The sequence below is a fragment of the Erpetoichthys calabaricus genome, chromosome 5 (genome assembly GCF_900747795.2).
Source record: "Erpetoichthys calabaricus chromosome 5, fErpCal1.3, whole genome shotgun sequence".
NCBI lineage: Eukaryota > Metazoa > Chordata > Cladistia > Polypteriformes > Polypteridae > Erpetoichthys > Erpetoichthys calabaricus.
The window spans coordinates 195962191-195986206 of record NC_041398.2 but is presented as its reverse complement, the minus strand read 5'-3'; the positions used below and the strand labels follow the sequence as shown (position 1 = coordinate 195986206).

The following is a 24016-nucleotide window of genomic DNA, read 5'->3' as shown; positions in this document are numbered from 1 at the left end:
CGACATCGAACACACATACAACCAATAGAGTTCAAGCGCAAAACCGATATGTTACCCACATGAAACCAGTATAAGACGTGCATGAAACCAATATAGTGCATACACAAATCCATCGTTAGACCGGCACAGAACGCAAGCCAATATAGTTCATACGCAAACCGATAACATACAACCGAAAACCAATGCAGTTCACACACAAACCAATAACAAACGTACTGGAACCACTGATATACACACGCAAATCAATATAGTTCATATGCAAACCAGTGCTATGCATATACAAACGGATATAGTTCACGCACAAACTGATAATATACGGACACGAACCAATATAGTTCATATGAATGAAACCAGTATTATACGCACGCAAACCAATTAAGTATGCACGCAAACCGATAGTAAATATTCATAAACCAATAGTGTTGATACGTAAACCAATAGATTACACACAGAAATATATGATTTATGGCCTGTTTGGCCCCTCATAATATACAGCATTTTCATTAATATTAATGAAATGTGAAACAATATTTTTTGAAGATTTCATATCCAACAATTTTCTTTGAAAAAAATCTACTGGCTTATTCGTAAAATGGGAATGCTTCGTTTCTATATGATGCGTCAACTTACTTGGGCGCATACTTTCGTTCGCTAATATTTCGTAGCAAATCACGCATTGAGGACGCGGATCAATCGTATCATGATTCCAAGTGAATCCTAGCTTTAGATATTCAGGGTCATATTTTCTTACAACTTTCCGTCGTTTCGATTCATGCGAACTCGTTGAGGGAGCTTGGAAGTCAGCCTCAGTGCCACTTTTGTCATTTATAAGAACATCTTCTGTCTTTTCATCACAATCAACCGGCGGCGGCGACGTAGTTTTTGCTATCCGTTTCAACCACTTTTCCATTATTATATTCAAACGTTAATAATTGTTTTTAAAAAGATTATAAGGGCGTACGCTAACGAACACAACACAACGCGATAAAGAATGTCACAAAAACAAAAGATGTCCGGCTGTTAGCCCGATCGGTCGGAATATAGTCTTATGTTTCAGGGCCCACTCAATATTCGCTCGCGACCCATAGTTTGGGAAATGCTGGTCTAGATGTTGTTCTGGTATCAGAAATTACAAAAGTGTGGTTATGCTGGGACTCACTGTGCCATTGGAAGACCGAAAGGAGGGGGCCTCTGAGAGAAAGATAGAAAAGTATGAGGGCTCAGTCAGTGACTGCAGCAAGCAAAGCTGGAAGACAAGGTGCTTGCCCATGGTGGTAGGATGTAGAGACTTTGCAGGACAATCTCTCTGTAGAGCTAACACTGTACTAGGCATCACTGGCAAGAGGAGAAGGAGGGCCATCAACAATAGTACTGAGGCAACAGAGAAAGCTGCGAGGTGGCTCTGGCTCAAGGGAGCAGATCCATGGGAGAAGGCTACTAGGGCAAAAGCTGAGGCTTGGTCATCCTGAGCTGGGTCACCTGAGTGAGGGTTTCTGATGTTCCAAGGACCCGAAACACCCAATGACCTCAAGTAACATCACTGATGAAGTCCCCTTGCTTGCATCAGATGGTGCATCATCCATCCATCCATTTTCCAACCCGCTGAATCCGAACACAGGGTCACGGGGGTCTGCTGGAGCCAATCCCAGCCAACACAGGGCACAAGGCAGGAACCAATCCTGGGCAGGGTGCCAACCCACCGCAGATGGTGCATCATAGCAAAAAAAAAAAAGGATTGCATTGCAATCCATTTACAATCATTACAATTACAATCTATCTCTCAATGTCAACAAGACAAAAGAGATAATTGTGGACTTCAGAAAATCACATCCTGCCCACATCCCACTCAGCATCAACGGTTTAGATGTGGAAACTGTTATGAGTACCAAGTTCCTCGATGTGCACATAACTGAGGAACTTACGTGGACACATAACACCTCATCACTAAACAAGAAAGCCCAGCAGAGACTACACTTGCTGAGGCAACTTAAGCGAGCAAGTCTTCCCCCTTCCATCCTCACCATGTTCTACAGAGGCACCATTGAGAGTGTTCTGACCAGCTGCATCACTGTCTGGTATAGCAACTGCAACATATCCGACCGCAAGCGCTTGCAAAGGATAGTGAAGACAGCAGAGAACATTATTGGGGTGCCTCTCCCTTCACTACAGGACATATTTTACAAACGCAGTGTACGCAAGGCCTGCAGCATTGTGCAGGACCCCTTACACCCATCACATGGACTTTTCACACTTCTGCCATCCAAGAGAAGATACTACAGCATCAAAGCCAGATTTGCCAGGCTGCAGGAGAGTTTTTACCCCCAAGCTGTTAGACTCCTTAACACCATGCTGCCCCCGGGACCTTCCACACTGCCTCAACCACCTCTAAAAACAGAACTTTTATACATGTGAGCCACTGTCCTGCAAAGACGAGTGTGCATGTAGAGAAGAACTGAAAATCTCCTACTGACCTTTAAGTATTTTGACACTCTTGTTATCCTTCTGCTGTGAAACATTCTGACCTGTCATTGTTTACACATATCTTAAACAACTATTATACACTGATAATTTCTGTATTATCTATATCTATTATTTATTTATTATATTACATATCTTACACATCAATATTGCTGCTACTTCTTTGTCTTGTCTTTGCGCAATGTCTTGTCTTGTTTGTGTTTTAATTTTAATTTAAATTTTAATTCTATTTTTAAATTATTATTTGCACGTCATGTTGTTACACTGTGGACCCTGAGCTTCGCAATTTCGTCTGTCTGAATACTTGTATATGGTTGAGATGACAATAAATTTCGCTTTGACTTTGACAAGGACATATTATAAATCGGTATTACATCTTAAGAAAACACAGAACATTCTCAAAACGGCTTAATATAATTTTACTTTTTTTGTGATGTTGCCTTTTTACACGCCGTTAATGTAATTGATTCTATTTCTATATAAGGAGTGAACAATATAAAGATAATTACATATTTTAACTGTACCTTCTCCTGTGGGATGCTTCCAAAGCAGAAGAAAAACCCCTGGAAAATGATTTAAGAACTATTGTTGCCTCCGAGCCTATTGTTCTGTTTCTTCAGGAAAAAGACAGGAGGCAAACTATCTATGACATACCTGTGATCATCTACAAGAAGTGGCTCAAGGGAAAACTGAGGCAGGCCAAATGAGAAGTTTAGCACAAGCTGCCCTTTCTCATTATAACCCTACGTAGAGATATATAAAGTCAGGTATGACAATGAGACCTTCATTTCAATGTGAGAGTTATAGAAACTCAATCATGAGATCACTATAATAAGTTGAAATGCTCAAGATATGGCAATGAGAATCTCATCTTGGACTGAGCACATAACTAGAAGTCTGATGAGAAAGCAAAGCACACACACACAAAGAAAACTGTTTTGAAATTATTTTTGAATTTTTGGATATCTACATGACTACTACTAACAGAAACTGAAGAAATAAAGTAATGAATATGCAACTTATTGTTAGCTGAATTACAGATATAATGAACAACAGCAAAAAAATCCACAATTTTTCTAATGTACACATTTTTTTCTAAACAAAGGTACAGTAAAGGAAAGCAGGATATGAGGAAATGGTGAATTTCATAGCTTTATAAACATCTGTTAAGTGAACATTATCAGACCGTTCAAGAGTGCCGAAGGAGAGTCTCTTCTTTGAACATCAATGCCCTGGGATTTCATTAACAGACAGGAACTAAAGCAGACACTGTTTGAATATTGGATTTGGAGTGTTTCATTTACAAAGTACCCTTTGAACCTCTTTAGAGTTTCATGAGTAAGTTCTTTAAGTTCTTATTTTAGGTCTCACTCCATGAAAGTTCACATCAAGTTCATTTTGATCATTTATCAAAAAAAAAAAAAATTAAAATACACAAACAAAAAACCCAGAATAAGCTGTACTGTATTTTTACACTCGTGACATATCCATTCTGAGTTCCAAATTCCAATATTTACTTTAATTACTTTAATAAGTCCTAGCAATTTTATTACAAAATTTTGAAATTATTTTTCAAAGAAAATGTAAATGAGGTTTAATCAAATGCCACCTTTCATCCTAGTAATATTTAGCATAAATGGTTGGCAAGATAAAATGGGGGACAGTTCAGCCATTTTGCGGAGCCTAGCCTCCATTTCTGATTGAGTTTGCATTTGCTGTCTGTGCTCACGTTCTTGTCTATCATGGTGCCAGACAGTAATGATGAGATGCGTACGTGCCAGTAAGAACTTCACTGTTCTCTGCAACTGTAAAAATACTACTAATACCACATGGATTCATCATCCTCAAGTGCACAGCAAGTGAAGAGTTAGAGTACAATTAAATATTGTTTATAAAAATGTTGTTTAATTTGACTGTTGGGAACTGAGCCAGTATTATTGTACTATAAAGTAGTGAGGAGGGAACAATGAGCTATACAGTACAGGGGGTCCTCGGGTTATGACACAGTTCCGTTCATACAATAGTGATTCTTTTTCCTATGAATTTGAAGATCTAAAGTGATTCCTAACCATGCTTCATTTTCAGAATCTGCATTCACAGGAGTTTCTCTTTAACTGTTTCCTTTGGATAATGGTAAGGCTATTTTCCCAATTCATTGAGGTTTTGACGATACACAGTACACTTAATATAACTGCAAGAGAACTAATATACAGGAACTTAAAAAAATGGATGATGATGTTGTCAATTTAATTAAATTCACACACAAAATCTAAATATTTCAGTAAATAGAAATTGTAATGATTTACATACTGGTGTATAAATTATAAATTTAGAATAAATTATAAAGAATGAGACATTTTTCTTCTGAAGTATTTACATAAAAATTATGTTGAGCCTAAGAGGTGTATGGAAAGGAATCTATCAAGGCAACACACATTAGGAAGGATAAGAGTAGCCATTTGTACCGCTTTTGTTTGGTTTTCTTAATAAAAGCCTTTTATTTCCTCCTAAACTCGCTATTTTCTATTCTCTTTTTACTCCCTTTTTAAAATAGCTTACAGAAATGCAGAAGAACATATTCTCTAGTGTGTCCTAATTAGGAAAACTTCTTTACATCAGTATATAAAAAAATATTCCTTCTATTAGCTGAACTCTGGTCACTTCCCGTAGAAGCCTTACACCATATTGAAATGCATTTTCCCACCCGGCCGCTGACAGAAGTGAATAGTCTGGACACAGCTTTTTCTGCTAATTGGGTCTGGCAAGGGATTACAATTAAAGCTCTGTGAGTTTCTTTCAAATGTTATTCTGTGTCCTCTGACACAGTCTTTAGGTGTCCTTATCAATGCAGAATCCCAAAAATGATATACTGAGGCCTACAAAGAGGAAGTAAAACTCACCCTAACTATATAAGCACAGGAAGCATGAAAAAACTGGACATTGACAAAGCAAAAGCTAAATTCTGTAGATCCTCTTAAACTAATTATATGCAGAAGACCAATTGTTACTTAGTACAGCTCCTAACAAAATCTACAGCATGAATATAAAACAACATTTCAAAGACATTCAGGAACAGACTTTTGAATTCTCTAGTGAAGGGATGAGTACAACTTAAATTCCAAGAAAATGCAAAATATTCAAAAGCACATAAAAGTTCTACTGTTTAAATGGGGGAAGCTTTACATTAAAACAACTGCCTGCATGGTTAACTAGTTTCGATATTTAAAGTCTTAGGCAAGATGAAAACTCAAAAAACATTCAACTCCCACTACACTTTGCAACAATGCAAGGGAAGATTACAAGATTCTTGTTCCAGCAGGACAATGATACAAAGCATACAGGTAAAGCAACACTGAAGGGAGCTTAGATGTAAACATCTCAATGTCTATGACTGATCCATTCAAAAGAAGAGTTCGGATCAGTAGGGAATGTGTGTAAGCTCTGAAGGTTACTTTAAAAATATATATATATTTACAAAAGAACAAAAATGAAAAATTGCGGTGGTCAAATGTGTTAAGGTAAAAGAGAAGCCTAGTTGGAGAAAAGTGGCTCTAATTTCCATCAAACATGTTACTGGGAACTATTAAGGGGCCTACACACTTAAGGAAGTTTTTACGTTTCTGTTCTTATTTTTGTACTGGAACAAAATATTTACATTTAGTATACTATTATAAACAAAGAACAGAGTGCACAGAAATTGAAATATTATTATTTAAATTTTCAAGCAATATCCAAAAAACATCCAGTTCAGGCCAGTGAGAGAAGTTTTAATTTTAAAATACAAATTGTCATTTAAATGTTATGCTTTAGGCAAAAATGTGCCAGATTTTAAAGTGAAAAAAGTCTGAATTAGCGTAAACCACTCTGATTAGGTGTGTCCATAAGAAATGTAATATAATAATTTACTTCATTAGGTAAAAATACATAAGAACAGCAACTGTTGTGTCAAATATTTGAAATTTTAAAATATGTTCTTCAGTTTAAATGTTTAAAGTCTACATTTTCTTGATTCTAATAGAAAAACTCAAAAATAACATCATATCTGTGATCTCTGACTTTGAAATTGCCTAAAATGATACTCCGCATGCTTGTTTGAACTTTGCAATTTTTAACCAGAACAGAATCAGATATCAAAAATATTATCATGTTCATGATCAGCAACCCTGAAATATTATAAAAAGACCCTCCACCTGCCTATATTTCCAGTCCCCATTTTTCAAAGTTTTGTGAAAAGGAGTCACTTTGACCCTTCATATTCCATTAGGTGGGGAATCCCTGGGGTCAGCTGCTCTGGCAGGCACAACTTCAGATGTTTCTGATCATTTTTGCTGAAGACAACTACTGGTTAACTCTTTATCATAAAGGGACAGTTTCCTGCACTAAGTTGGGTCCAAAATGGCCTAAACGTGTGTTTTTTGGGTCCAGAGGTTAAAAATTAGGCGGAACCCAAAAAAGGTCAACATCTTGCTTAACTAGACATCAAGATAAGTCGAATGGTATATCGACTGGGTTTTTTTTTCATATAGGTGGGTCAGTAGGCTTTGGACAAAAAATAATGAAGTGACTTCAAAACAGTCATAGGTAATTCTTATGAATACAATATTCACGTGTCATTTGGCGCGGCATAACTTTCAGGGGCTTCACAAGCTCCTAAATTAAAAGAATCAGTTGAATTTACTTTTCATTTTAATATTACAGCCATCAGTGCCAAAATTCCAAAATAAAAAAAATTAAATTTAAATTTAAAGAAGTCCAAGGAGATTAATGCGTTTTATAGTCACTGGATATTAGCTGTAATTTTGCTTTACACAAGATAACTCAGGTTGAGAAGGATAAGAAAAAGTTGTTGAAGAAACATTGTGTTCAAAACTCTAATTTACTAGTTACATACTTAAATAAATTCAATGTTTTTATTCTTTTTGATTTATAAATGACAAACAATTGATGAGAATGAATATTTACAATTAAGGTGCTTCAGTCTTTCTAAATAATAAAAGTATGATGCTAATAGAACTATAAGAAGCATGACACTTATGCAATAAATAAGGATGTGTTAAGCTGTCCGAACAAATGTAATCTAATGCAGATACTAAAGCTATAGGAATGTAATTTCCTATAGTTAATGTAATGTACTGAACTAACTTTTATGTAACCTTTGATATTTTATGAGCAATGTGCGTTCAAGAAAGAATGAGGAAATGAGTATTGTCTAAATCTGCTTAGGTTGCACACATCCTGAGACAGTTAGCTGAGATATCGCTGCAGTTGATCTTGTGTGTATTGATGCTGAGAAGGGCTATTGCTTAAGACTGTGAATGTGCTAATAAGTCTTTTAACTGTTAGAAACACTGTGTGCGCTCCTGCATGTTCCAATCCAGGGTGTGACCACAAGCTATAACGATCTATGTATGACCTCAAAATGAACTGCCATATTTCCTCTTTTTGTTTAAGAAAAAAGACTGGCTATAAAAAGAGATAAACGTCCTGCTTTGGGCAGGTTGTCTGATCTGACCTGTTAGTAGCAACTTGAGCTGGCAGTCGGGCAGCCTCTCTGACTCACCAAGAATAAAGAAATTGCTTTTTACTTTTTATTGGTGTCCGCCTTCTGTTGTTCTCCACTTCAGCGACCACATTGCCTAATTTTATATGTTACTTTACTACTAAGGTCACTATAAATGCGGTTATAGAAAAAACTCTTAAGATAACAGGTAACATTAACTTTGCTGGATAATAAGTAGAAATTCACAAATTAATATTTTTATGATTTTTATGTATTACTCACTTATTATAATACATTTTAATGGTGTTGTTAAAGAAGTAAATAGTAAATAATTACAGTAGAAAAGTCAGTAATTGGATTCATAAATAGTTAAAATTAGAGAGCCATTCAGTGTAGAAAAGGAAAACATTGGAATGTATTGACTCCAAAAGCCACAACTTAGTGTCTTGAGTGATGTGCAACGTTGATATCATTCATTCTTATTGTCAATGATGTGCCACAGTGGTTATCATCCTATGCACTATGCACCTGATGTCATTTTGCATTACAAAGATTTATTAATTGATCTATGCAACATCTGGCGAAAGGTGAAGGTTTGTGTGTTACCACCAAGAAAAATGTAAAATGAAAGAAAGTGTATTGATTCTACTGTTTGATGGAGTCTCTCCTTTAGTGTGACTGATATAATAGAAAATATTGTTAGATTAAGAAGTTCGAATGGAAATAACAACTATAAGCTTGTCTATTGTTTTAATATGAACTTCTACCATCAAACAATTAAAAAAGATCTTATCATGTTTTCAGTCCTTATTTCAAAATATATTTTATCCCATTGATATGTCAAACCGATATGAAAAGGAGGGTGGTGTTCACACTTAAGTTCTTTATCAACTTCTTTGAACAATCTCTAGTAAACCAATTGATGTCATTTTCGTTTTTCTGCTCCCTCTTGCTATTGGTTGCTGTGAAATCTTTGATCCTCTGCTCTCTTTGTGACTTGGTATCTAAACATGGATTTTGTTCCTGTTTTGCCAATATTGCTATCAGTCTTGACTATCAGGACCTAAGAAATAAGACAATAATAAAGCTGGTGCATTAAATAATCAAGTCACCACGGCCTGATCTAATTTATGACCAACAACAGTGACCGGTAGGATATGAAACTAATGCAAATATGCACTAAACCTGTAAACAAGGCAGAGTTACTTCAAGGTAAAGATGTTTAATATACCTTGTCTGAACCTCATATTAGGATTTCACCCTTTCAACCAACTTTAAGTCAACTTTACAGAAAAAATAAGGATAGAATAAAGATAACAAACATACAATGCCCATAAAAAGTATAGTAAGTTTTTACATTTTATTGTTACATCACCTTGAATCACAATGGTATTTAATTTGGCTTTTTTTGACTCTGATCAACAGACTTTTTATTGTGTAATTAAAAACAGGTCTCTGGTCTAAATTAATTACATTGAATATAAAACACATAATATCTGACAAATGTATAATAAAAACATTTGATAATAATTGACATTAAAGAATATTTACCTGTTGATTAATGGCAAAATGACAAACTAAATCCACAATGGTGTATAATAATAAAATGTGAAAACTTCCAAGAGGTGAATACGTTTTATAGGCACTATAGTGAAGAGGTAAACCATCGAAGGAGGCAGCATGGCCATGCCATATCATTTTGCTCATCTCTATCTGCCATTGGCAAAGTATAGATTATTAGTTTGTTTACACATTGGTTCTCTAAAGTTTGCAGAGCAGAGTATAGGCATAAAATCCTACTTGAGAGGGCTTTATTAGTTTCCTAAGGACATTCAGCTTTAAGGTATTTTTTTAGCACTAATACTCTTGGCAAAATCCCACCAGCTGTCAAAGGTGACTTTGAGATCAGAAAAGTTTGGAAATGAAGTGAAAACTTACGCAAGGTGCATTTCTGACAGCCCTCTTCACAAGGGACACAGTCTTCATATTCTGGATCTTCAACTTCACCTAAACCCACAAAAATATTATATTATATTATATTATATTATATTATATTATATTATATTATATTATATTATATTATAAAGACCCTGTGATCAATTTGCTCCCTGTCTAGTTTTATAGTATATGTCCCTGCCTCCTGAATTTGATTAAGCAGGTCTGAGGATGTTACTTATTATATTGTACTAGCCAACCCGCGGCATAATCACACCGCTTTTTAATGATTTTTAAGCACAGGGAAAAAAATCCGTAATTTAATAAACCACCAAGAAAAGTAACATTGCAACAATGCACGCTACGAACCAACATACAATCATCGTTCAGTACACACTGCCTGCTCATGTGCCCGCCCCCAACGCTTTTGTCTCTACTACAGTCCACATGCACGTCTGAGCCACGTTGTCTTTTCATTGTTCTTTGCGGTTCCAGCTGCTTTTCTATATATAATCCACCAAGTCACCCGACCATGGTAGTAGCGAGGGGGGTGTGTGTACAAAGGGCAGGGGCGTAATCAGTGCGAGCATATGACCCGCACTTACTGGGAATTCCTTGTTCGTGGGGAAGAATTGCAAGCCCCGGTCTCCATCACGAATGGGGTTCAACGGCTTACCCACGCCTGTCGGCGCTGGGTAAACACACGTTGATCCATTCAGTGTAGCGCGCGTGCAGTACCAGACATCCAAGGGCATCACAGACCTGTTAATGCTCAATCTCATGTGGCTGAAAGCCACTTGTCCCTGTAAGAAGTTGGACGCCGACCGGTTGGTGATCGCATAACTATTTAACAGTAGGGAGTCTCATTCGTTTTGGAATTAACCAGACAAATCACTCCACCAACTAAGACAGGCCATGCAACACCACCCAGAGAATCGAGAAAGAGCTATCAATCTATCAATCCTCTCCGTGTCCGGGCCGGGTGAGGTTTCCCATGTTGAGTCAAATTAAGCAAAATTTGTGTGTGGTGAGTTGTTGCATCCGGGCACATGAGCAGGCACTGTGAATACCTTGAGAACGTGGGTAGACGCGTGCCGGGGAATAATGAGTATCTATATATCTTCTTAGATATGGAAAGCGTCTGATGTGAGTGTTTGGTGAATTGTTGCAGTTTGTGAGTTAGCAGTTGTGATGGTTTTACACTCCAGTACATTGCGGTGAACGCTGATAACAGTCAAGCAGGCGGGCGGGCAGGCAGGCGTTCTCGTCCCATGCTCTTAGAGTTGGTGGGCGTGTCTCTGTATCGGTTCGAGTTGTTGGGCGGTGCTCTGTCATTTGTATCCCATGGTCGGACGACTTGGTGGATTATATATAGAAATGCAGCCGAAACCGAAAAGAATAATGAAAAGTCAACGTGGCTCAGTGGTGCATGTGTACTATAGCAGAGACGAAAGCGAGTTGGTGAGTTGTTGCATCCGGGCACATGAGCAGGCACTGTGAATGCCTTGAGAGCGTGGGTGGACACGTGCTCGAGTTGGTGGGCGTGAGTTGGTGGGCTAGGCTTTGTGAGTTGACTGACATGGCTATTTTTTGCGTATCCCATGGTTGTCTTCCGGCAGTGAGAATGCCTCGAGAGACAGGGTGTTTTAGTTTGGTGAGTTGTTGCAGTTTGTGAGTTAAAAGCTGCGATGGTTTTACACGCTGGTAACAGTCAGGCGGGCAGGCAGGCGTTCTCGTTCTATGGTCTTAGAGTTGGTGGGCGTGGCTCTGTGTTGTCAGCAGGCATGGCTCAGTGAGTTGTCGGCATATCCCATCATCTTAGCGTTGGTGGACGGGTCTCTGTGAGTTGGCGGGCATGGCTATATCGTGCGTATCCCATGGTTGTCTTGCCTGTTCTGTTGGCTTAGTGAATTATATATATAGATTTTGTAGACAAACGTTTTCTGTGTTCCTGCAGGACCACCTAAGAAGAAGCATGTTTATCGCAGAATCGAATCGCTGTATGCAGCGTGTAAAACAGTTTGTGATGGAGGACGCGGTCGTGCGTCGTAACCGAAAGGAATAATGAAAAGTCAACGTGGCTCTGAGGTGCATGTGGACCGTAGCAGAAACGAACCCGACTGACGCGGTGATTGGTGAGTTGTTGCGTCCGAGTACGCCGCATAATTATGTCTTGATGAGTGAACACTTCCTGAAAGACACAGTTGTCCAAATGGGGTGGGTTTGAGGATATGACTGTAGGTGAATGAAAAGATGGAACTCTGGAGAGGGCAACATACAATTGTCCGCGACTGACAATTGGAGGACCGTCATCGCACGCTCATTCAGCGATTCACATCCATGACAAACAAACTGTTTTACACGCTGTATACAGCGATTCACATCCGCGACAAACATGATTTTTCTTAGATGGTCCTGTCGCGTCCACCCTCGCACTCGAAGCATACACACTGCCTGGTCATGTGCCCGCTCGCAAGAGCAACTGACAGAGACCCGCCCACCAACTCTAAGACCATGGGATACCCCTTGCAAACTGTTTTACACGCTGCATACAGCGATTCACATCTGCGACAAACAAACTGTTTTACACGCTGCATACAGCGATTCACATCTGTGACAAACAAACTGTTTTACACGCTGCATACAGCGATTCACATCTGCGACAAACATGCCTCTTCTTAGATGGTCCTGCCACGTCCACCCTCGTTCTCGAAGCATACACACCACCTGGTCATGTGCCCGCTCGCAAGAGCAACTCACGGAGACCCGCCTACCAGCTCTAAGACCATGGCATGTAAAACAGTTTGCGATGGTGGACGCGGTCGTGCGTCATAACCGAAAAGAATAATGAAAAGTCAACGTGGCTCAGAGGTGCATGTGGAGTGTAGCAGAGACGAACACGAATGACGCCCTGTTTTGTGAGTTGCTGCGTCCAAGTTGGTGGGCGTGGCTCTGCAAGTTGTTGTCGTATCCAATGACGCCGTGTTTTGTGAGTTGCTGTGTCTGAGTTGGTGGGTGTGGCTCTGCGAGTTGTCGTCGTATCCAATGGTCTTAGAGTTGGTGGGCGTGGCTCCGTCCTGAGTGCTTCGTGGGTGTCTTGCTTGCGCTGGCGGCTGCTTAGTGAATTATATATATAGATTATATAGATTATGTTATACATGCAATCTTAGATCTGCTTTATCCAATTCAGGGTCCTGGGGATTGATGAGGGGGGCTTCCATAGTCTTTCCCAGCAGCACTAGGCACCATGCAGAAAATAAACCTGAACAGGTAAATTGTTAGTATTGCTTTATACTGTATTAGCTTTCTAATAAAATTAAATTAAGCAGATTTAGCACATAGATATATACTGTATGTACACACACACACACACACACACACACACACACATATATATATACTTTATTAAAAATTATCCAATTAGATATTAAAAAGCATTATCTTGTTCTTTAACTTTTTATAATCATGTGAACCTAGTTTTACTGAGGCAATCACAATACATCAGTAAAAGTGAGCCCTTTGTTTAAGGAAGATTATATCTATTTTGAAAGGCATATCCAACTCATTCAAGCGACCATAAAATTATACATTAAGAAAATTAAAAATGAGTTCAAATTAAGCTTCATCCATTATCATATTAAACAATGCATGAAAGATGAACTGAGCATAGCGTAAAGATTTTAAAGGTAACAAATATGGCAATTGTTAATGGATGAAGGCATCACTGTAATCCCAATGAGAGATCTAAAGGATAGTTACTGTTCAGAAAGAGGTCAGCATATATAATGAGATGAGAAATGCTACAGGAAATGAATTTTCCTTCAAATGCAATTCATTCATGGCTAATAAATAGATTATATAGGAAACGTGTTATTAACTGCATAGTATTGCATAATCAGGTTCATGCTACAGATGAATGAAGAGACTAATGGACATGAAAATAACTTCACACCTACTAACTATAATTCTGTCTGAAATCTGTAACTCTTATTTTTAACAGTTTAAATGATCTAACAATGAAAATTATTCTATGTTACTGAGCATACTCAATTTAAAAGCATAACTCTTTTTTCTTTCCAAGAATAATTTAAGGTTATGTGGAATGTACAGAGTTAAACTCTAAGTTGAAAATGCAGTATCATAAACAAAACAGAAGGAATTCTTGATACATTAATAATAGAGTATTATAGCTCTAGGGAAGCTATTATTGTATACACATACAGTAATATGTGCTTACAGTGCTATTACAATAAATGAAAAATGACTTGGCTGTAAATAGTGACGCATTTGACTTTACATGGCATTTCTCAGGCAGTATTACAAAAGACCTGTAAAAGTCCCTTCTTAAATGGATTAAAAGGTGTAAACATTAGATGATCAAGGGTGAAAATTATTAAATTTGAATTTACATCGACTGCAGAATAAGGCATAAAGTACATGCAAAAAGTTTAATTGAATTTTCAAGCATATACTTGCATCCAGGGACTCACCGCCACGGAGTGTGGGATATGTGTGTTTATGGGTTTGGACTTTGCACTTTAAACTTTGAGGTTATGATGGGTCCAAATCCCACTGTTGATAATGTCTGACTTTATTTGCCTGGGCTCCAACTTGAAAAACAAAAAGTCCAATTGTATCTCAAATGGTGTATGTCACATCGGATAAAGGCATCAATCAAATAAGTAAATGCAAATACGAGGTACAGTCAAAAAATTCTAGGATCAGCTAAAGCATGGTTGCAAGCCATTAAAGCATGCATGCTTCATGTATGCCTCAGGATTTGGGCCCTGGCTATAGCACCGAACCCACCCTGCATCACCGTGTAATACAATTTTACTAAAGCAAACAACAAATTTCTCATAGTGTACTTTTCTAAATTTCTAAAACTTTACACCAGAAATCATGAGATTTACTGAAATCTACTACCAGCAGATGTTTGATTTTCATAATGCTGCCCTATATTTGGTTTTGTCAGTGTTCTAATTTTCAAAGATTGTCCATGGCAACCATTACAGCACATCCACAAGGTTTATGTCCCATCGACAGAGTCAGGTATAGCATGCCTGGCAATTTGAGTTTTTTGTAGAGAAGATAACAACATACAATCTAATGGTCTCATTAGGCCTAAGCACAAATGTGACTTTTTTTTGGCACACAACAAGAAACTTGGAATGTACATTAATTCTGCAGGGTATATTATTAATTTGATTAAGAAAAGGCTGAAATCTAAAAATGCAATCACAATTTCCAGTCCTGAAAGACATTTGTTCTTATTGCCCCTCTCCAGATAATTCTGTTGATTTATAAAGGTCCATTCATTTTCTAAAGCTATCTATCCATATGTTCTTTGAATGTTCTTTCACTGCGGTGGGTTGGCACCCTGCCCAGGATTGGTTCCTGCCTTGTGCCCTGTGTTGGCTGGGATTGGCTCCAGCAGACCCCCTGTGACCCTGTGTTCGGATTCAGCGGGTTGGAAAATGGATGGATGTTCTTTCAGCTACAAAGTTTTAGGGAGCTGGAAACCATCAGAGAACCATACAAAGCACTAAAGGGCACACCAACCCAATTTAACATGATCAGAGAACCTAAACCGCACTTCTGAGTAATGTGGGAGAGAGCTAGTATACATGGTGAAAGTGCACAAAAATATGGGGAGAAAGTGTAAACTCCAGAAACAGTAACAGAACTGCCAGGCTGCAGTGCTAATCAATGGACTACCAAGCCATCCTTTTTGTTAGGGATTTGTCTATAAATTCCAATTTACTCAAACAGCACAACATTGATGCTTTGGCATTTTATTCTTAAAAGCCTTATGAGGTTCTCTATAGTGCTAATAAAACAAATGACTGAAGTGGAAAAAAATAAGTGCTGGTACTCCTGTTTCTGGCATGCATGTCAGGTAGTAAGAAAAAATCATATAAAATTTTGAAATTCTTCAGTAAATAAAAGATACAGTGAGATACAAGTAAAGGTCACAGTGTGTTTCTTTAATGAAGGGACACAAATTCCAATTCAAATCAGAATGTATTCATTGCTTTGGTATACAATTCTATTAAAATAACATGCCTGAAGTGAAGTAGCCAGTTGAAAGTCAATCTGTGTTGTTTCAGTTTAGAAAGTGCTTTCAAAGTAGACCTTAACACTCCTTATGATTGTATCCTAATTTTTTATTTTTGACAATGAGCTAATAATCAATTAGAAGTCAAAAACACAGAATTTACTCTTTGACCAACAGTCAGACTGTTCATGTACCCTGATGTTGTTGTTAACATCATTAGCTGCATCAATAAGCTCTGCGCTAATACACTACTAGGAGAGCGTTCACTTCCTGAGGCTGCTCATTACCAGTGTGTCTCGGAGAATTTAACTTACTTTGATTTTGTGGTGTTTTATCTTCTGGCTAAGATCACATTCTCTTGTCACCCTTTTGTAGCCAGATTAATATTATGAGAGACATGATATGCCCCTCACAAGTAGTCTGCATGCCACAAACAGAAATTAACAGGACAGGAGAGAGGAGGGGAAAACGAATGTCAGAAATGTGAGCCGACCTGTGTAACTTTGTGTCCCTTGGGTAATGACATTTAACAGGGATTAACGTAAAGTGCACTTTTAGCCTATAGTCTTTTGCTAAGGAGAGTGGCGGGTGAACCTGTATCTTTGAGCAGAGGTAGAACAGTAATGCGAGGTTGTGAGAAGTGATCACATGTAAGGAAAATTATGGTACTGCAAAAAGCAAAATGAAGAAGTCCCGCTTGTACTGCACACCGAGTAAGAGAATATTTATGTCAACATTTTTTGTCTTACAAATTCATCATGACTGTGTACTTTGCTTTAAGGACTTTGAAAGGCTAGCATCCATTGGATAAGATAAGCTGTAAATTCCACTTTTGTTGGCACTCCAAATCAAAATGACAACGTAACATTGACAGAATTGGCGTCAACAGTGAAAGGTATCATGTTATACATTAACAGTGCCTAAATATACTGCATACGTGTTCTTGAAGTCACCAACATCAAGATTAGATGATTGGGGAGAAATAATGGGAACAGTGAGAGTGCCTTTGATTTATAATTATACCCCACAGTTTAACAAAAAAATCAGACATCTTTCCATTATAAAGTCACAGAGAACCAGAGGTAGAACTGGTCCCAGTCGTCACTTCGAAAGAAACTAATTTAATGAAAGAGAGTAGCTGGTTCAGTACAAAGATGGCTTTATTTCAACAATTGAGTTGTCATTAAATCTGGATATTTTGAGTCAATCTTTTTGCATGTACTACTGTCACAGGTATCTTGATGCATTTAATCACTTTCTACAGCAACATACATTAACGTACACTTACTGACCATTGTGTGGTGACAAATACAGTGTTAATATCGCTAAAGGAAAACTCATAACCTAGTCATTTCTCAACTAGTTCTCAATGCATATGAATAATAAAAAAGGAGCTTACCTTCTCCACATTCTAACTTCACACAATTTCCATTTGACGGAAAATAGTTTAAGGAGCATTTAATGCATTTATTTGCTCCTGTGCACACCTCGCAGTTCTCAGAACAGTGATGGCAGCTGTTCCCAAAGGGATAATAACCAACAGGACAAGCTTCTCTGCATTCTCCTTGAAACAGATAGCGAATGTTTTTGAATTTATCTGTGAAACACACAAAAAAAAAATAAATGGTACTGCTGTCATTCTTGTAAGTTATAATATATTATAATTAAAACAAGTAAAGTAAATCGACTTCCAATACACTCTTTGATGGCATCAATCTACTGTATATTCCTGTATGTGAATTCCAGTTCTGTTTTGTGGGAATGCAAGAGCCAGTCGTTTTCAGTAGACGATTATCTGTGGACACATTGTGGTCACAACTCAATCCTTCTGTCTGTTGTGCTAATCAATCTGACTGCCTTTTTGTGATGTAATAGTTGGACAATAGAGAGAAAATTTTACTCCGATGCCAAAGCCATTTTTTATTTGTTACTTTTAAAACGGTAAATCACCAATAAAGACAATCTTTTTTTAATTAGAGGTAAAACACAAAGCACCATTAGAAAATAGCCGAAGACCTATTTGGTTCACTGTATTAATCCCAAGGGGAAATTGTCTTTTCACTTGACCTTTGGTCCATCTGGTTGCTGTGTCTCTGTCATTCTAACAGAGGGCACATCGCAAACATTTGTAGTAATAAAATGCTTTGGATTTGTCATTCCAGCAGATGGTGCATCACAAACATTAACACTGCTTTTAAGAATCCCCTACCAAAGAGCATATAACAAAGACATGTGCCTTACATTCTTTATTCCAACAGATGGCACAACTCAAACATTTGTCGTATTTTATTACTTGTGATGCACCATCTGTTGGAATGAAGAATGCAACGCATTTTATTGCAAAATACGTTCCAATAAATGGTGCACTGCAACCATTAGTGCTGAGGTCCATGTTGATTATAACATCATAGACGGATAGCACAGCTAGTTAAGAATATTTCTATATTCAGTAAGACCACTGGATACAGACCTAAGATCAGAGTTGAGTTATCATGAAGCACAGTCTTTACTTGTATTTTTTATTGTTATGTAAATTACATTACCTTATTGACACTATTTTAAAGGGCACTGCAATTTTGTTGTTCGTTTCATAAGTGCAGCCATGTTGTCTACCTCTGAAAGGCTTGGTTGCCAGTCAAGTTATTTGCATCACTTGCATGTGATGTCATGGAACAAAGGCACACAACACTTAACTTTCTAGTTTTGACTTGCAAATCTATTCTTTTTACTGTTAGTTAGGGTTAAAATAAAAACAGTGTAGAGTTAGGCCTTTTCCTTGTTCTTTACAGCTTTGATTCCAGTGCTTGCATTTCAGGCTTCGATGATGTGTACACTGACTGCTCAATGAGTGCTCTCGCCTCTTGTTTGTCCCTGACCAAGTCTAAACTGTGTCCTTTGTGAATAATTCATCTCCTGATCTTTATTCCTTCTTGTCTTTCTTGGGACATGTTGTGTCTTTTCATAAGAATCAGTATTCAAATCAATGTTTTTCTTTTGATGTAGTTGTATAGTAGCACAAGCAAATTAAAAAAAGAAGTAAAATGAATACACAAAATGTAGGACATAGGATTGAAAATCCAAGTAAATGAACTGTAAAGAAGTCCAAAAGAAAATGTACATCTTTTGAGCAGTGGGTGGAAAATAAAAAGCCTGACTCAAGTGCCTGTTTCAACACAAAGAAGAAGAAGATAACAGCTGAGCTGTTTGAATATTTTAGCTCAATAGGCAAACAGCTTGAAATTTGCAGGACCATTCCAAATAATTTGTACAGCCTAAAGAATGATGTTCATTCTCAGTTTTTAACTGAAGTGTCCAGGAACACTTTGTTCAGCCAGTTGGCATTGCAGTTCATTTGTTTGAGAGCTCTCATTTTCGAACAGCTGCAAAGACTTAAACAGTGGAGCACGTGCAAAATCTCTGGTGACAGTAGAATGCAGAATTGGACTGCTTACAATTATATTGCAGTAGAAACAGCACATTCTTAGCATTTATTTGTCAAAAATATGACTTTAGCAAAATTCACTCTTAAAAGAATGGGCCAAAGGAAATTCTTGTAATTCTAAATTACAGTTAACATCGAAGAGGCCACTTCAGTGTAGCTTTTAAAGATTCTGCTTTTATTTGACATGGTAAAAAACAGACCTTTGTGTTTTTTATTATGAAAGCATTCTGAAACTTTACAAGAACAGCCCATTCTCCCTTTAGACCTTAATTAGTAATTAACTAGGCTCACAACCAATGTTCTAATTCAGATAGCTCATAGAAATGCATTTACAATTGCGATGTTTTTAAAACCTGCTAAACCATTGCTGATACACCTATTATACATCTATTTTCAAATCCAAATTATGGCTGTGAGCCGTGACTGTAAGGAGTTAGGACTGAACAATATTACTGAGAGAGGACTCGTGCTGGACTCAGGTATTTTTAAGAAGTAAGTGGTCACTGCGTCATGGTACCCCCTCATTCACTGGTCACACATCCAGCCTAGTAACAGTTTATTCACTGGTGAACATTGTACTTCATATGATATCAACTTTACAATGTACACTGCAAGAGGAGTATAATTGAAGATTAAAAGTTTAAGGAAAAGCAAATCAGGAAGAGAAAATGTCTCCGACTTGTGCATAAGCAGAAAGTTAACTCTGTCCTTTCAGTTTCACAGACTGCTGATTAATAATCCCAAGGTACTCCAGCTGTTGATTTGAAAGTTAATGTAGTAACAAGAGGTGGGTGTACAGTTCAAATGTTTGTTTGAGTTTGAGCACAATACATTTTTGCTTACAACAGTGTTTTCTGGAAGTGGTTTATTTAACAATATTTTTGTAAAACTTTTTTGGGCATTTTGAGCTTATGAGTGCATAACTTGTAATGTGAGATTTTTTTCATGGACGTTTTAGATAATGTTTCTGCCTATTATATCGGAATCATTGTTATCACTGCTCAGCATGAAAACATGAGATAAATTTTTTTTCCTCATCCCTGACTACAAACTTTATGGGGGTAAGTAACATATGAAGAACCGTATAATTTCTGGGTGGAATACATCTTTAATGTTGCATTAATAAATACATACAATAAATCAATACATTTTGCAAGCCATCAAGATGTGGCTTTGTTTAGGTTTTTGGTTTTACCCAATGGATTTAACTTCAGGGAGAAATATTGAACATTAACCAAATTTTATATTAAGCTAAAAAGTAGACTCTTTGATACAAATATCATACCTTGGAATCCACAGGATTTGGAAAATTACTTACCCAGGACAGACTGTAAAACCAAACAAGCTTGCTTAACTAACAGTGATATACAGTACTTATTAACCCAAGTGCCATAGGATGTCTAAGAATTCTAAATATTCAGGCATTTAATGCTATCTCAGTTCAGCCTGAAACCTGCTTAAGGTAACTGTGATGAGCTGCCTTGGTAATTTGATATGACTAAAGGAATCTACTACTCAACCAGAGCTTCAACCAGTTACTTAATAAAGAGAAAATCCCTGACATACCCCCAGAGGTGGCCTTAGGGGTGTGCGGGGCCTGTGGCTGACCAACCCCACGTGGGGCCGGTTATGTCAAACGCTGTTACCAGTATGTGTGGACTGCATAAACCTGCACACGAATTTAATAAAAATAATGTTAACATACACTGGATTTTCTCATTATAGTATTCAGCTAAATGTTTGCAAGATAACATGTGGACTTTATCAGAATACAACTGGAGAATATCACTTGACAAACCCACTCAAACGGGACACATGGACCTCAAAAGCGGGGCCCCCTTAGGCATGGGGCCTGGGGCGGTTGCCCCACTTGCCACCCCCAAACGCGTTCTTGCATACCACTATCCACTACCAAGATTTTAGCAAGTTTTCTCTGGACAGAATCACTTCTGGCCCCATGAGACTACCAAAGAACAAAACCTGTACATGTTTCAGATGTGGGAGGAAAAATGGATTAGCCAGGAAAAGTTGCACATGGGCACAGCAAAAAGGTGTGGATTCTACACTAAAACTGGTAGATCCCACTCTTGTGAAGCTGTACAGCAGCACAGCTACCCTACCACTTCTAACACTGCATCGTCATAAGTTAAAATATACTGCAATTTGTAACTCTACACTGCCTTTAATAAAAGGAATGCTACACTTTGGCCAGTGAGATTTAACATTGATATATAATATAATATAATATAATATAATATAATATAATATAATATAATATAATATAATATAATATAATATAATATAATATAATATAATATAATATAATATAATATAATATACACGGGGCGGCACGGTGGCGCAGTGGGTAGCGCTGCTGCCTCGCAGTTGGGACACCTGGGGACCTGGGTTCGATTCCCGGGTCCTTCCTGCGTGGAGTTTGCATGTTCTCCCCGTGTCTGCGTGGGTTTCCTCCGGGTGCTCCGGTTTCCTCCCACATTCCAAAGACATGCAGGTTAGGTGGATTGGCGATTCTAAATTGGCCCTAGTGTGTGCTTGGTGTGTGGGGTGTGTTTGTGTGTGTCCTGCGGTGGGTTGGCACCCTGCCCGGGATTAGTTCCTGCCTTGTGCCCTGTGTTGGCTGGGATTGGCTCCAGCAGACCCCCGTGACCCTGTGTTCGGATTCAGCGGGTTGGAAAATGGATGGATGGATGGATAATATACACGTGGAAGTGTGTGTGTGTGTCTGTCCAGCTCGGAAGTGAGAGGTGGAGTCGGGGTGAAGCCTCCACCTCTGAGGAAACAGAAAACTAAACGTCTATGCCTAGAGGTGTGTATGTCGGTCTATCTGGCCCAGAAGTCTGAGGCTACTACAGCATGAAGCTCAGAGAGCCAGCAAGGCGGCCCCAAGTTAATGAGAAGAAAGCGATTCTGTTGCCAAAGTAAAACTGCTGACAAAAGAGAGAAACTCTTACGCAAGCGAGACGAGCACATCGGCAGAATGAAACCTAGGAGAGAGATGCCCAGAGTAGTTCCTTTCAATTTCCAGACATCTCTACATTTCAATTTTTTTTCTGACGATTTCACTAGTTTCTAGGACCCCGGCTTTTTACTGCCTGGGCTTACACAGGTAATATAATATAATATAATATAATATAATATAATATAATATAATATAATATAATATAATATAATATAATATAATATAATATAATATGTCTGGAAAATTACCACAGAGGCAGCGTGTCCTAAAAGTCATGCAAATGGGGTTGTTCAGAGTTCTGTGGAGACGGGCGGCCAGTGGAGCGCCATCTGCCCCTCTCAACTAAAGCAGCCACTGGAATGCTTGGAGGTGGGAGATTGTTAAGGAGGTTCTTAATATTAAAACAAGGGGTGAAGTAGTTTTTTTAGGAAGTGGTTGACACGTGGATGTTTTTCTGTTTGGGCACCGTTTGTTTTTTGAGTCTGCTTGCCCAGTTCAGACAGAAGGGAAATAAAAACTTTTTTTTTGGACCCCTACAATCATTTGTCCATGTGATTTATTTCTCTCGCCTGAAAAGGGACGTTACAATATGTTACAATTACAATATGTTCAAAAAAAGGGTGCTAGGCATACAATGTTATTCTATACTTCTACATGAAAGCTAGATTGCAATGTTTTTTGTTTTAATTTTATTTGTTCTTTTATTTCTAGATATCACACAAGTGTTATAGATACTGAATTATCCTCAGATTTATTTCTTTGAACTATTGTCAGATGTTAATTAAAACTAATTTTAGATCAAGGTAAAATATCTATGAAAGTGTTAATAAATATGAGTTTAAACAAAAGTATTTAAAATATATTATGCAAGAGCTGGTATATTTTTGCTTAACTTACGGCAAAAAAAAAAACCAAGACATGTACTTGTTTGTACTGTGGCACTTCAGACTCCTAACCTTTAAATACTCTTCTTGATGGAGAAATTAAAAATGATACAGTAAGAGAACTTTTTAAACCAAGATTTAGTTGTCTAGGTCTTACCAATTTATCAGAAGGTGCATTTTGTAAATTATTATGGAAAGATGTGAAAAATACTAAATTATAAAATAGTTTTGAGTATCTGTGAAGTTAAATATTGTGCTTCTTTAAATGTGAAGTGTGATTGTTCTTTCATTAAAGTCTGTGGCCGTGACAACAAGGGCTTTCCTTTGTTAGGAGGGCGTGTAGTAAAAGAACAAGTGTCTGTGTGTGTTTGTGTTTATTTGTGTCTGTCTGGTTGATAGGGTTAGAGAGAAAAATTAAAAAATTAAAAAACATGTAGAAGAAGCATAAAAAAATTATAATAAAAGTACTAAATATCCATCCATTATCCAACCCGCTATATCCTAACACAGGGTCATGGGGGTCTGCTGGAGCCAATCCCAGCCAACACAGGGCACAAGGCAGGAAACAAACCCCAGGCAGGGCGCCAGCCCACTGCAGGGCACACACACACACACACACACACACCAAGCACACACTAGGGACAATTTAGAATTGCCAATGCACCTAACCTGCATGTCTTTGGACTCTGGGAGGAAACTGGAGCACCCGGAGGAAACCCACGCAGACACGGGGAGAACA

At 37.9% G+C, this 24016-nt stretch overlaps 1 protein-coding gene across 1 annotated transcript in view; it reads right to left on the bottom strand.

The window, feature by feature from the left end:
- Positions 1-24016, bottom strand: part of pcsk5b (proprotein convertase subtilisin/kexin type 5b) — a 522800-nt gene that overhangs the window by 79667 nt on the left and 419117 nt on the right. The window contains exons 23-24 of the mRNA XM_028802364.2: positions 17371-17568; positions 9917-9985 (exon numbers count right to left, since the gene is read on the bottom strand). Of these exons, the coding sequence (XP_028658197.2) occupies positions 9917-9985; positions 17371-17568 (267 nt within the window). The remainder of the gene's footprint in view (positions 1-9916; positions 9986-17370; positions 17569-24016) is intronic.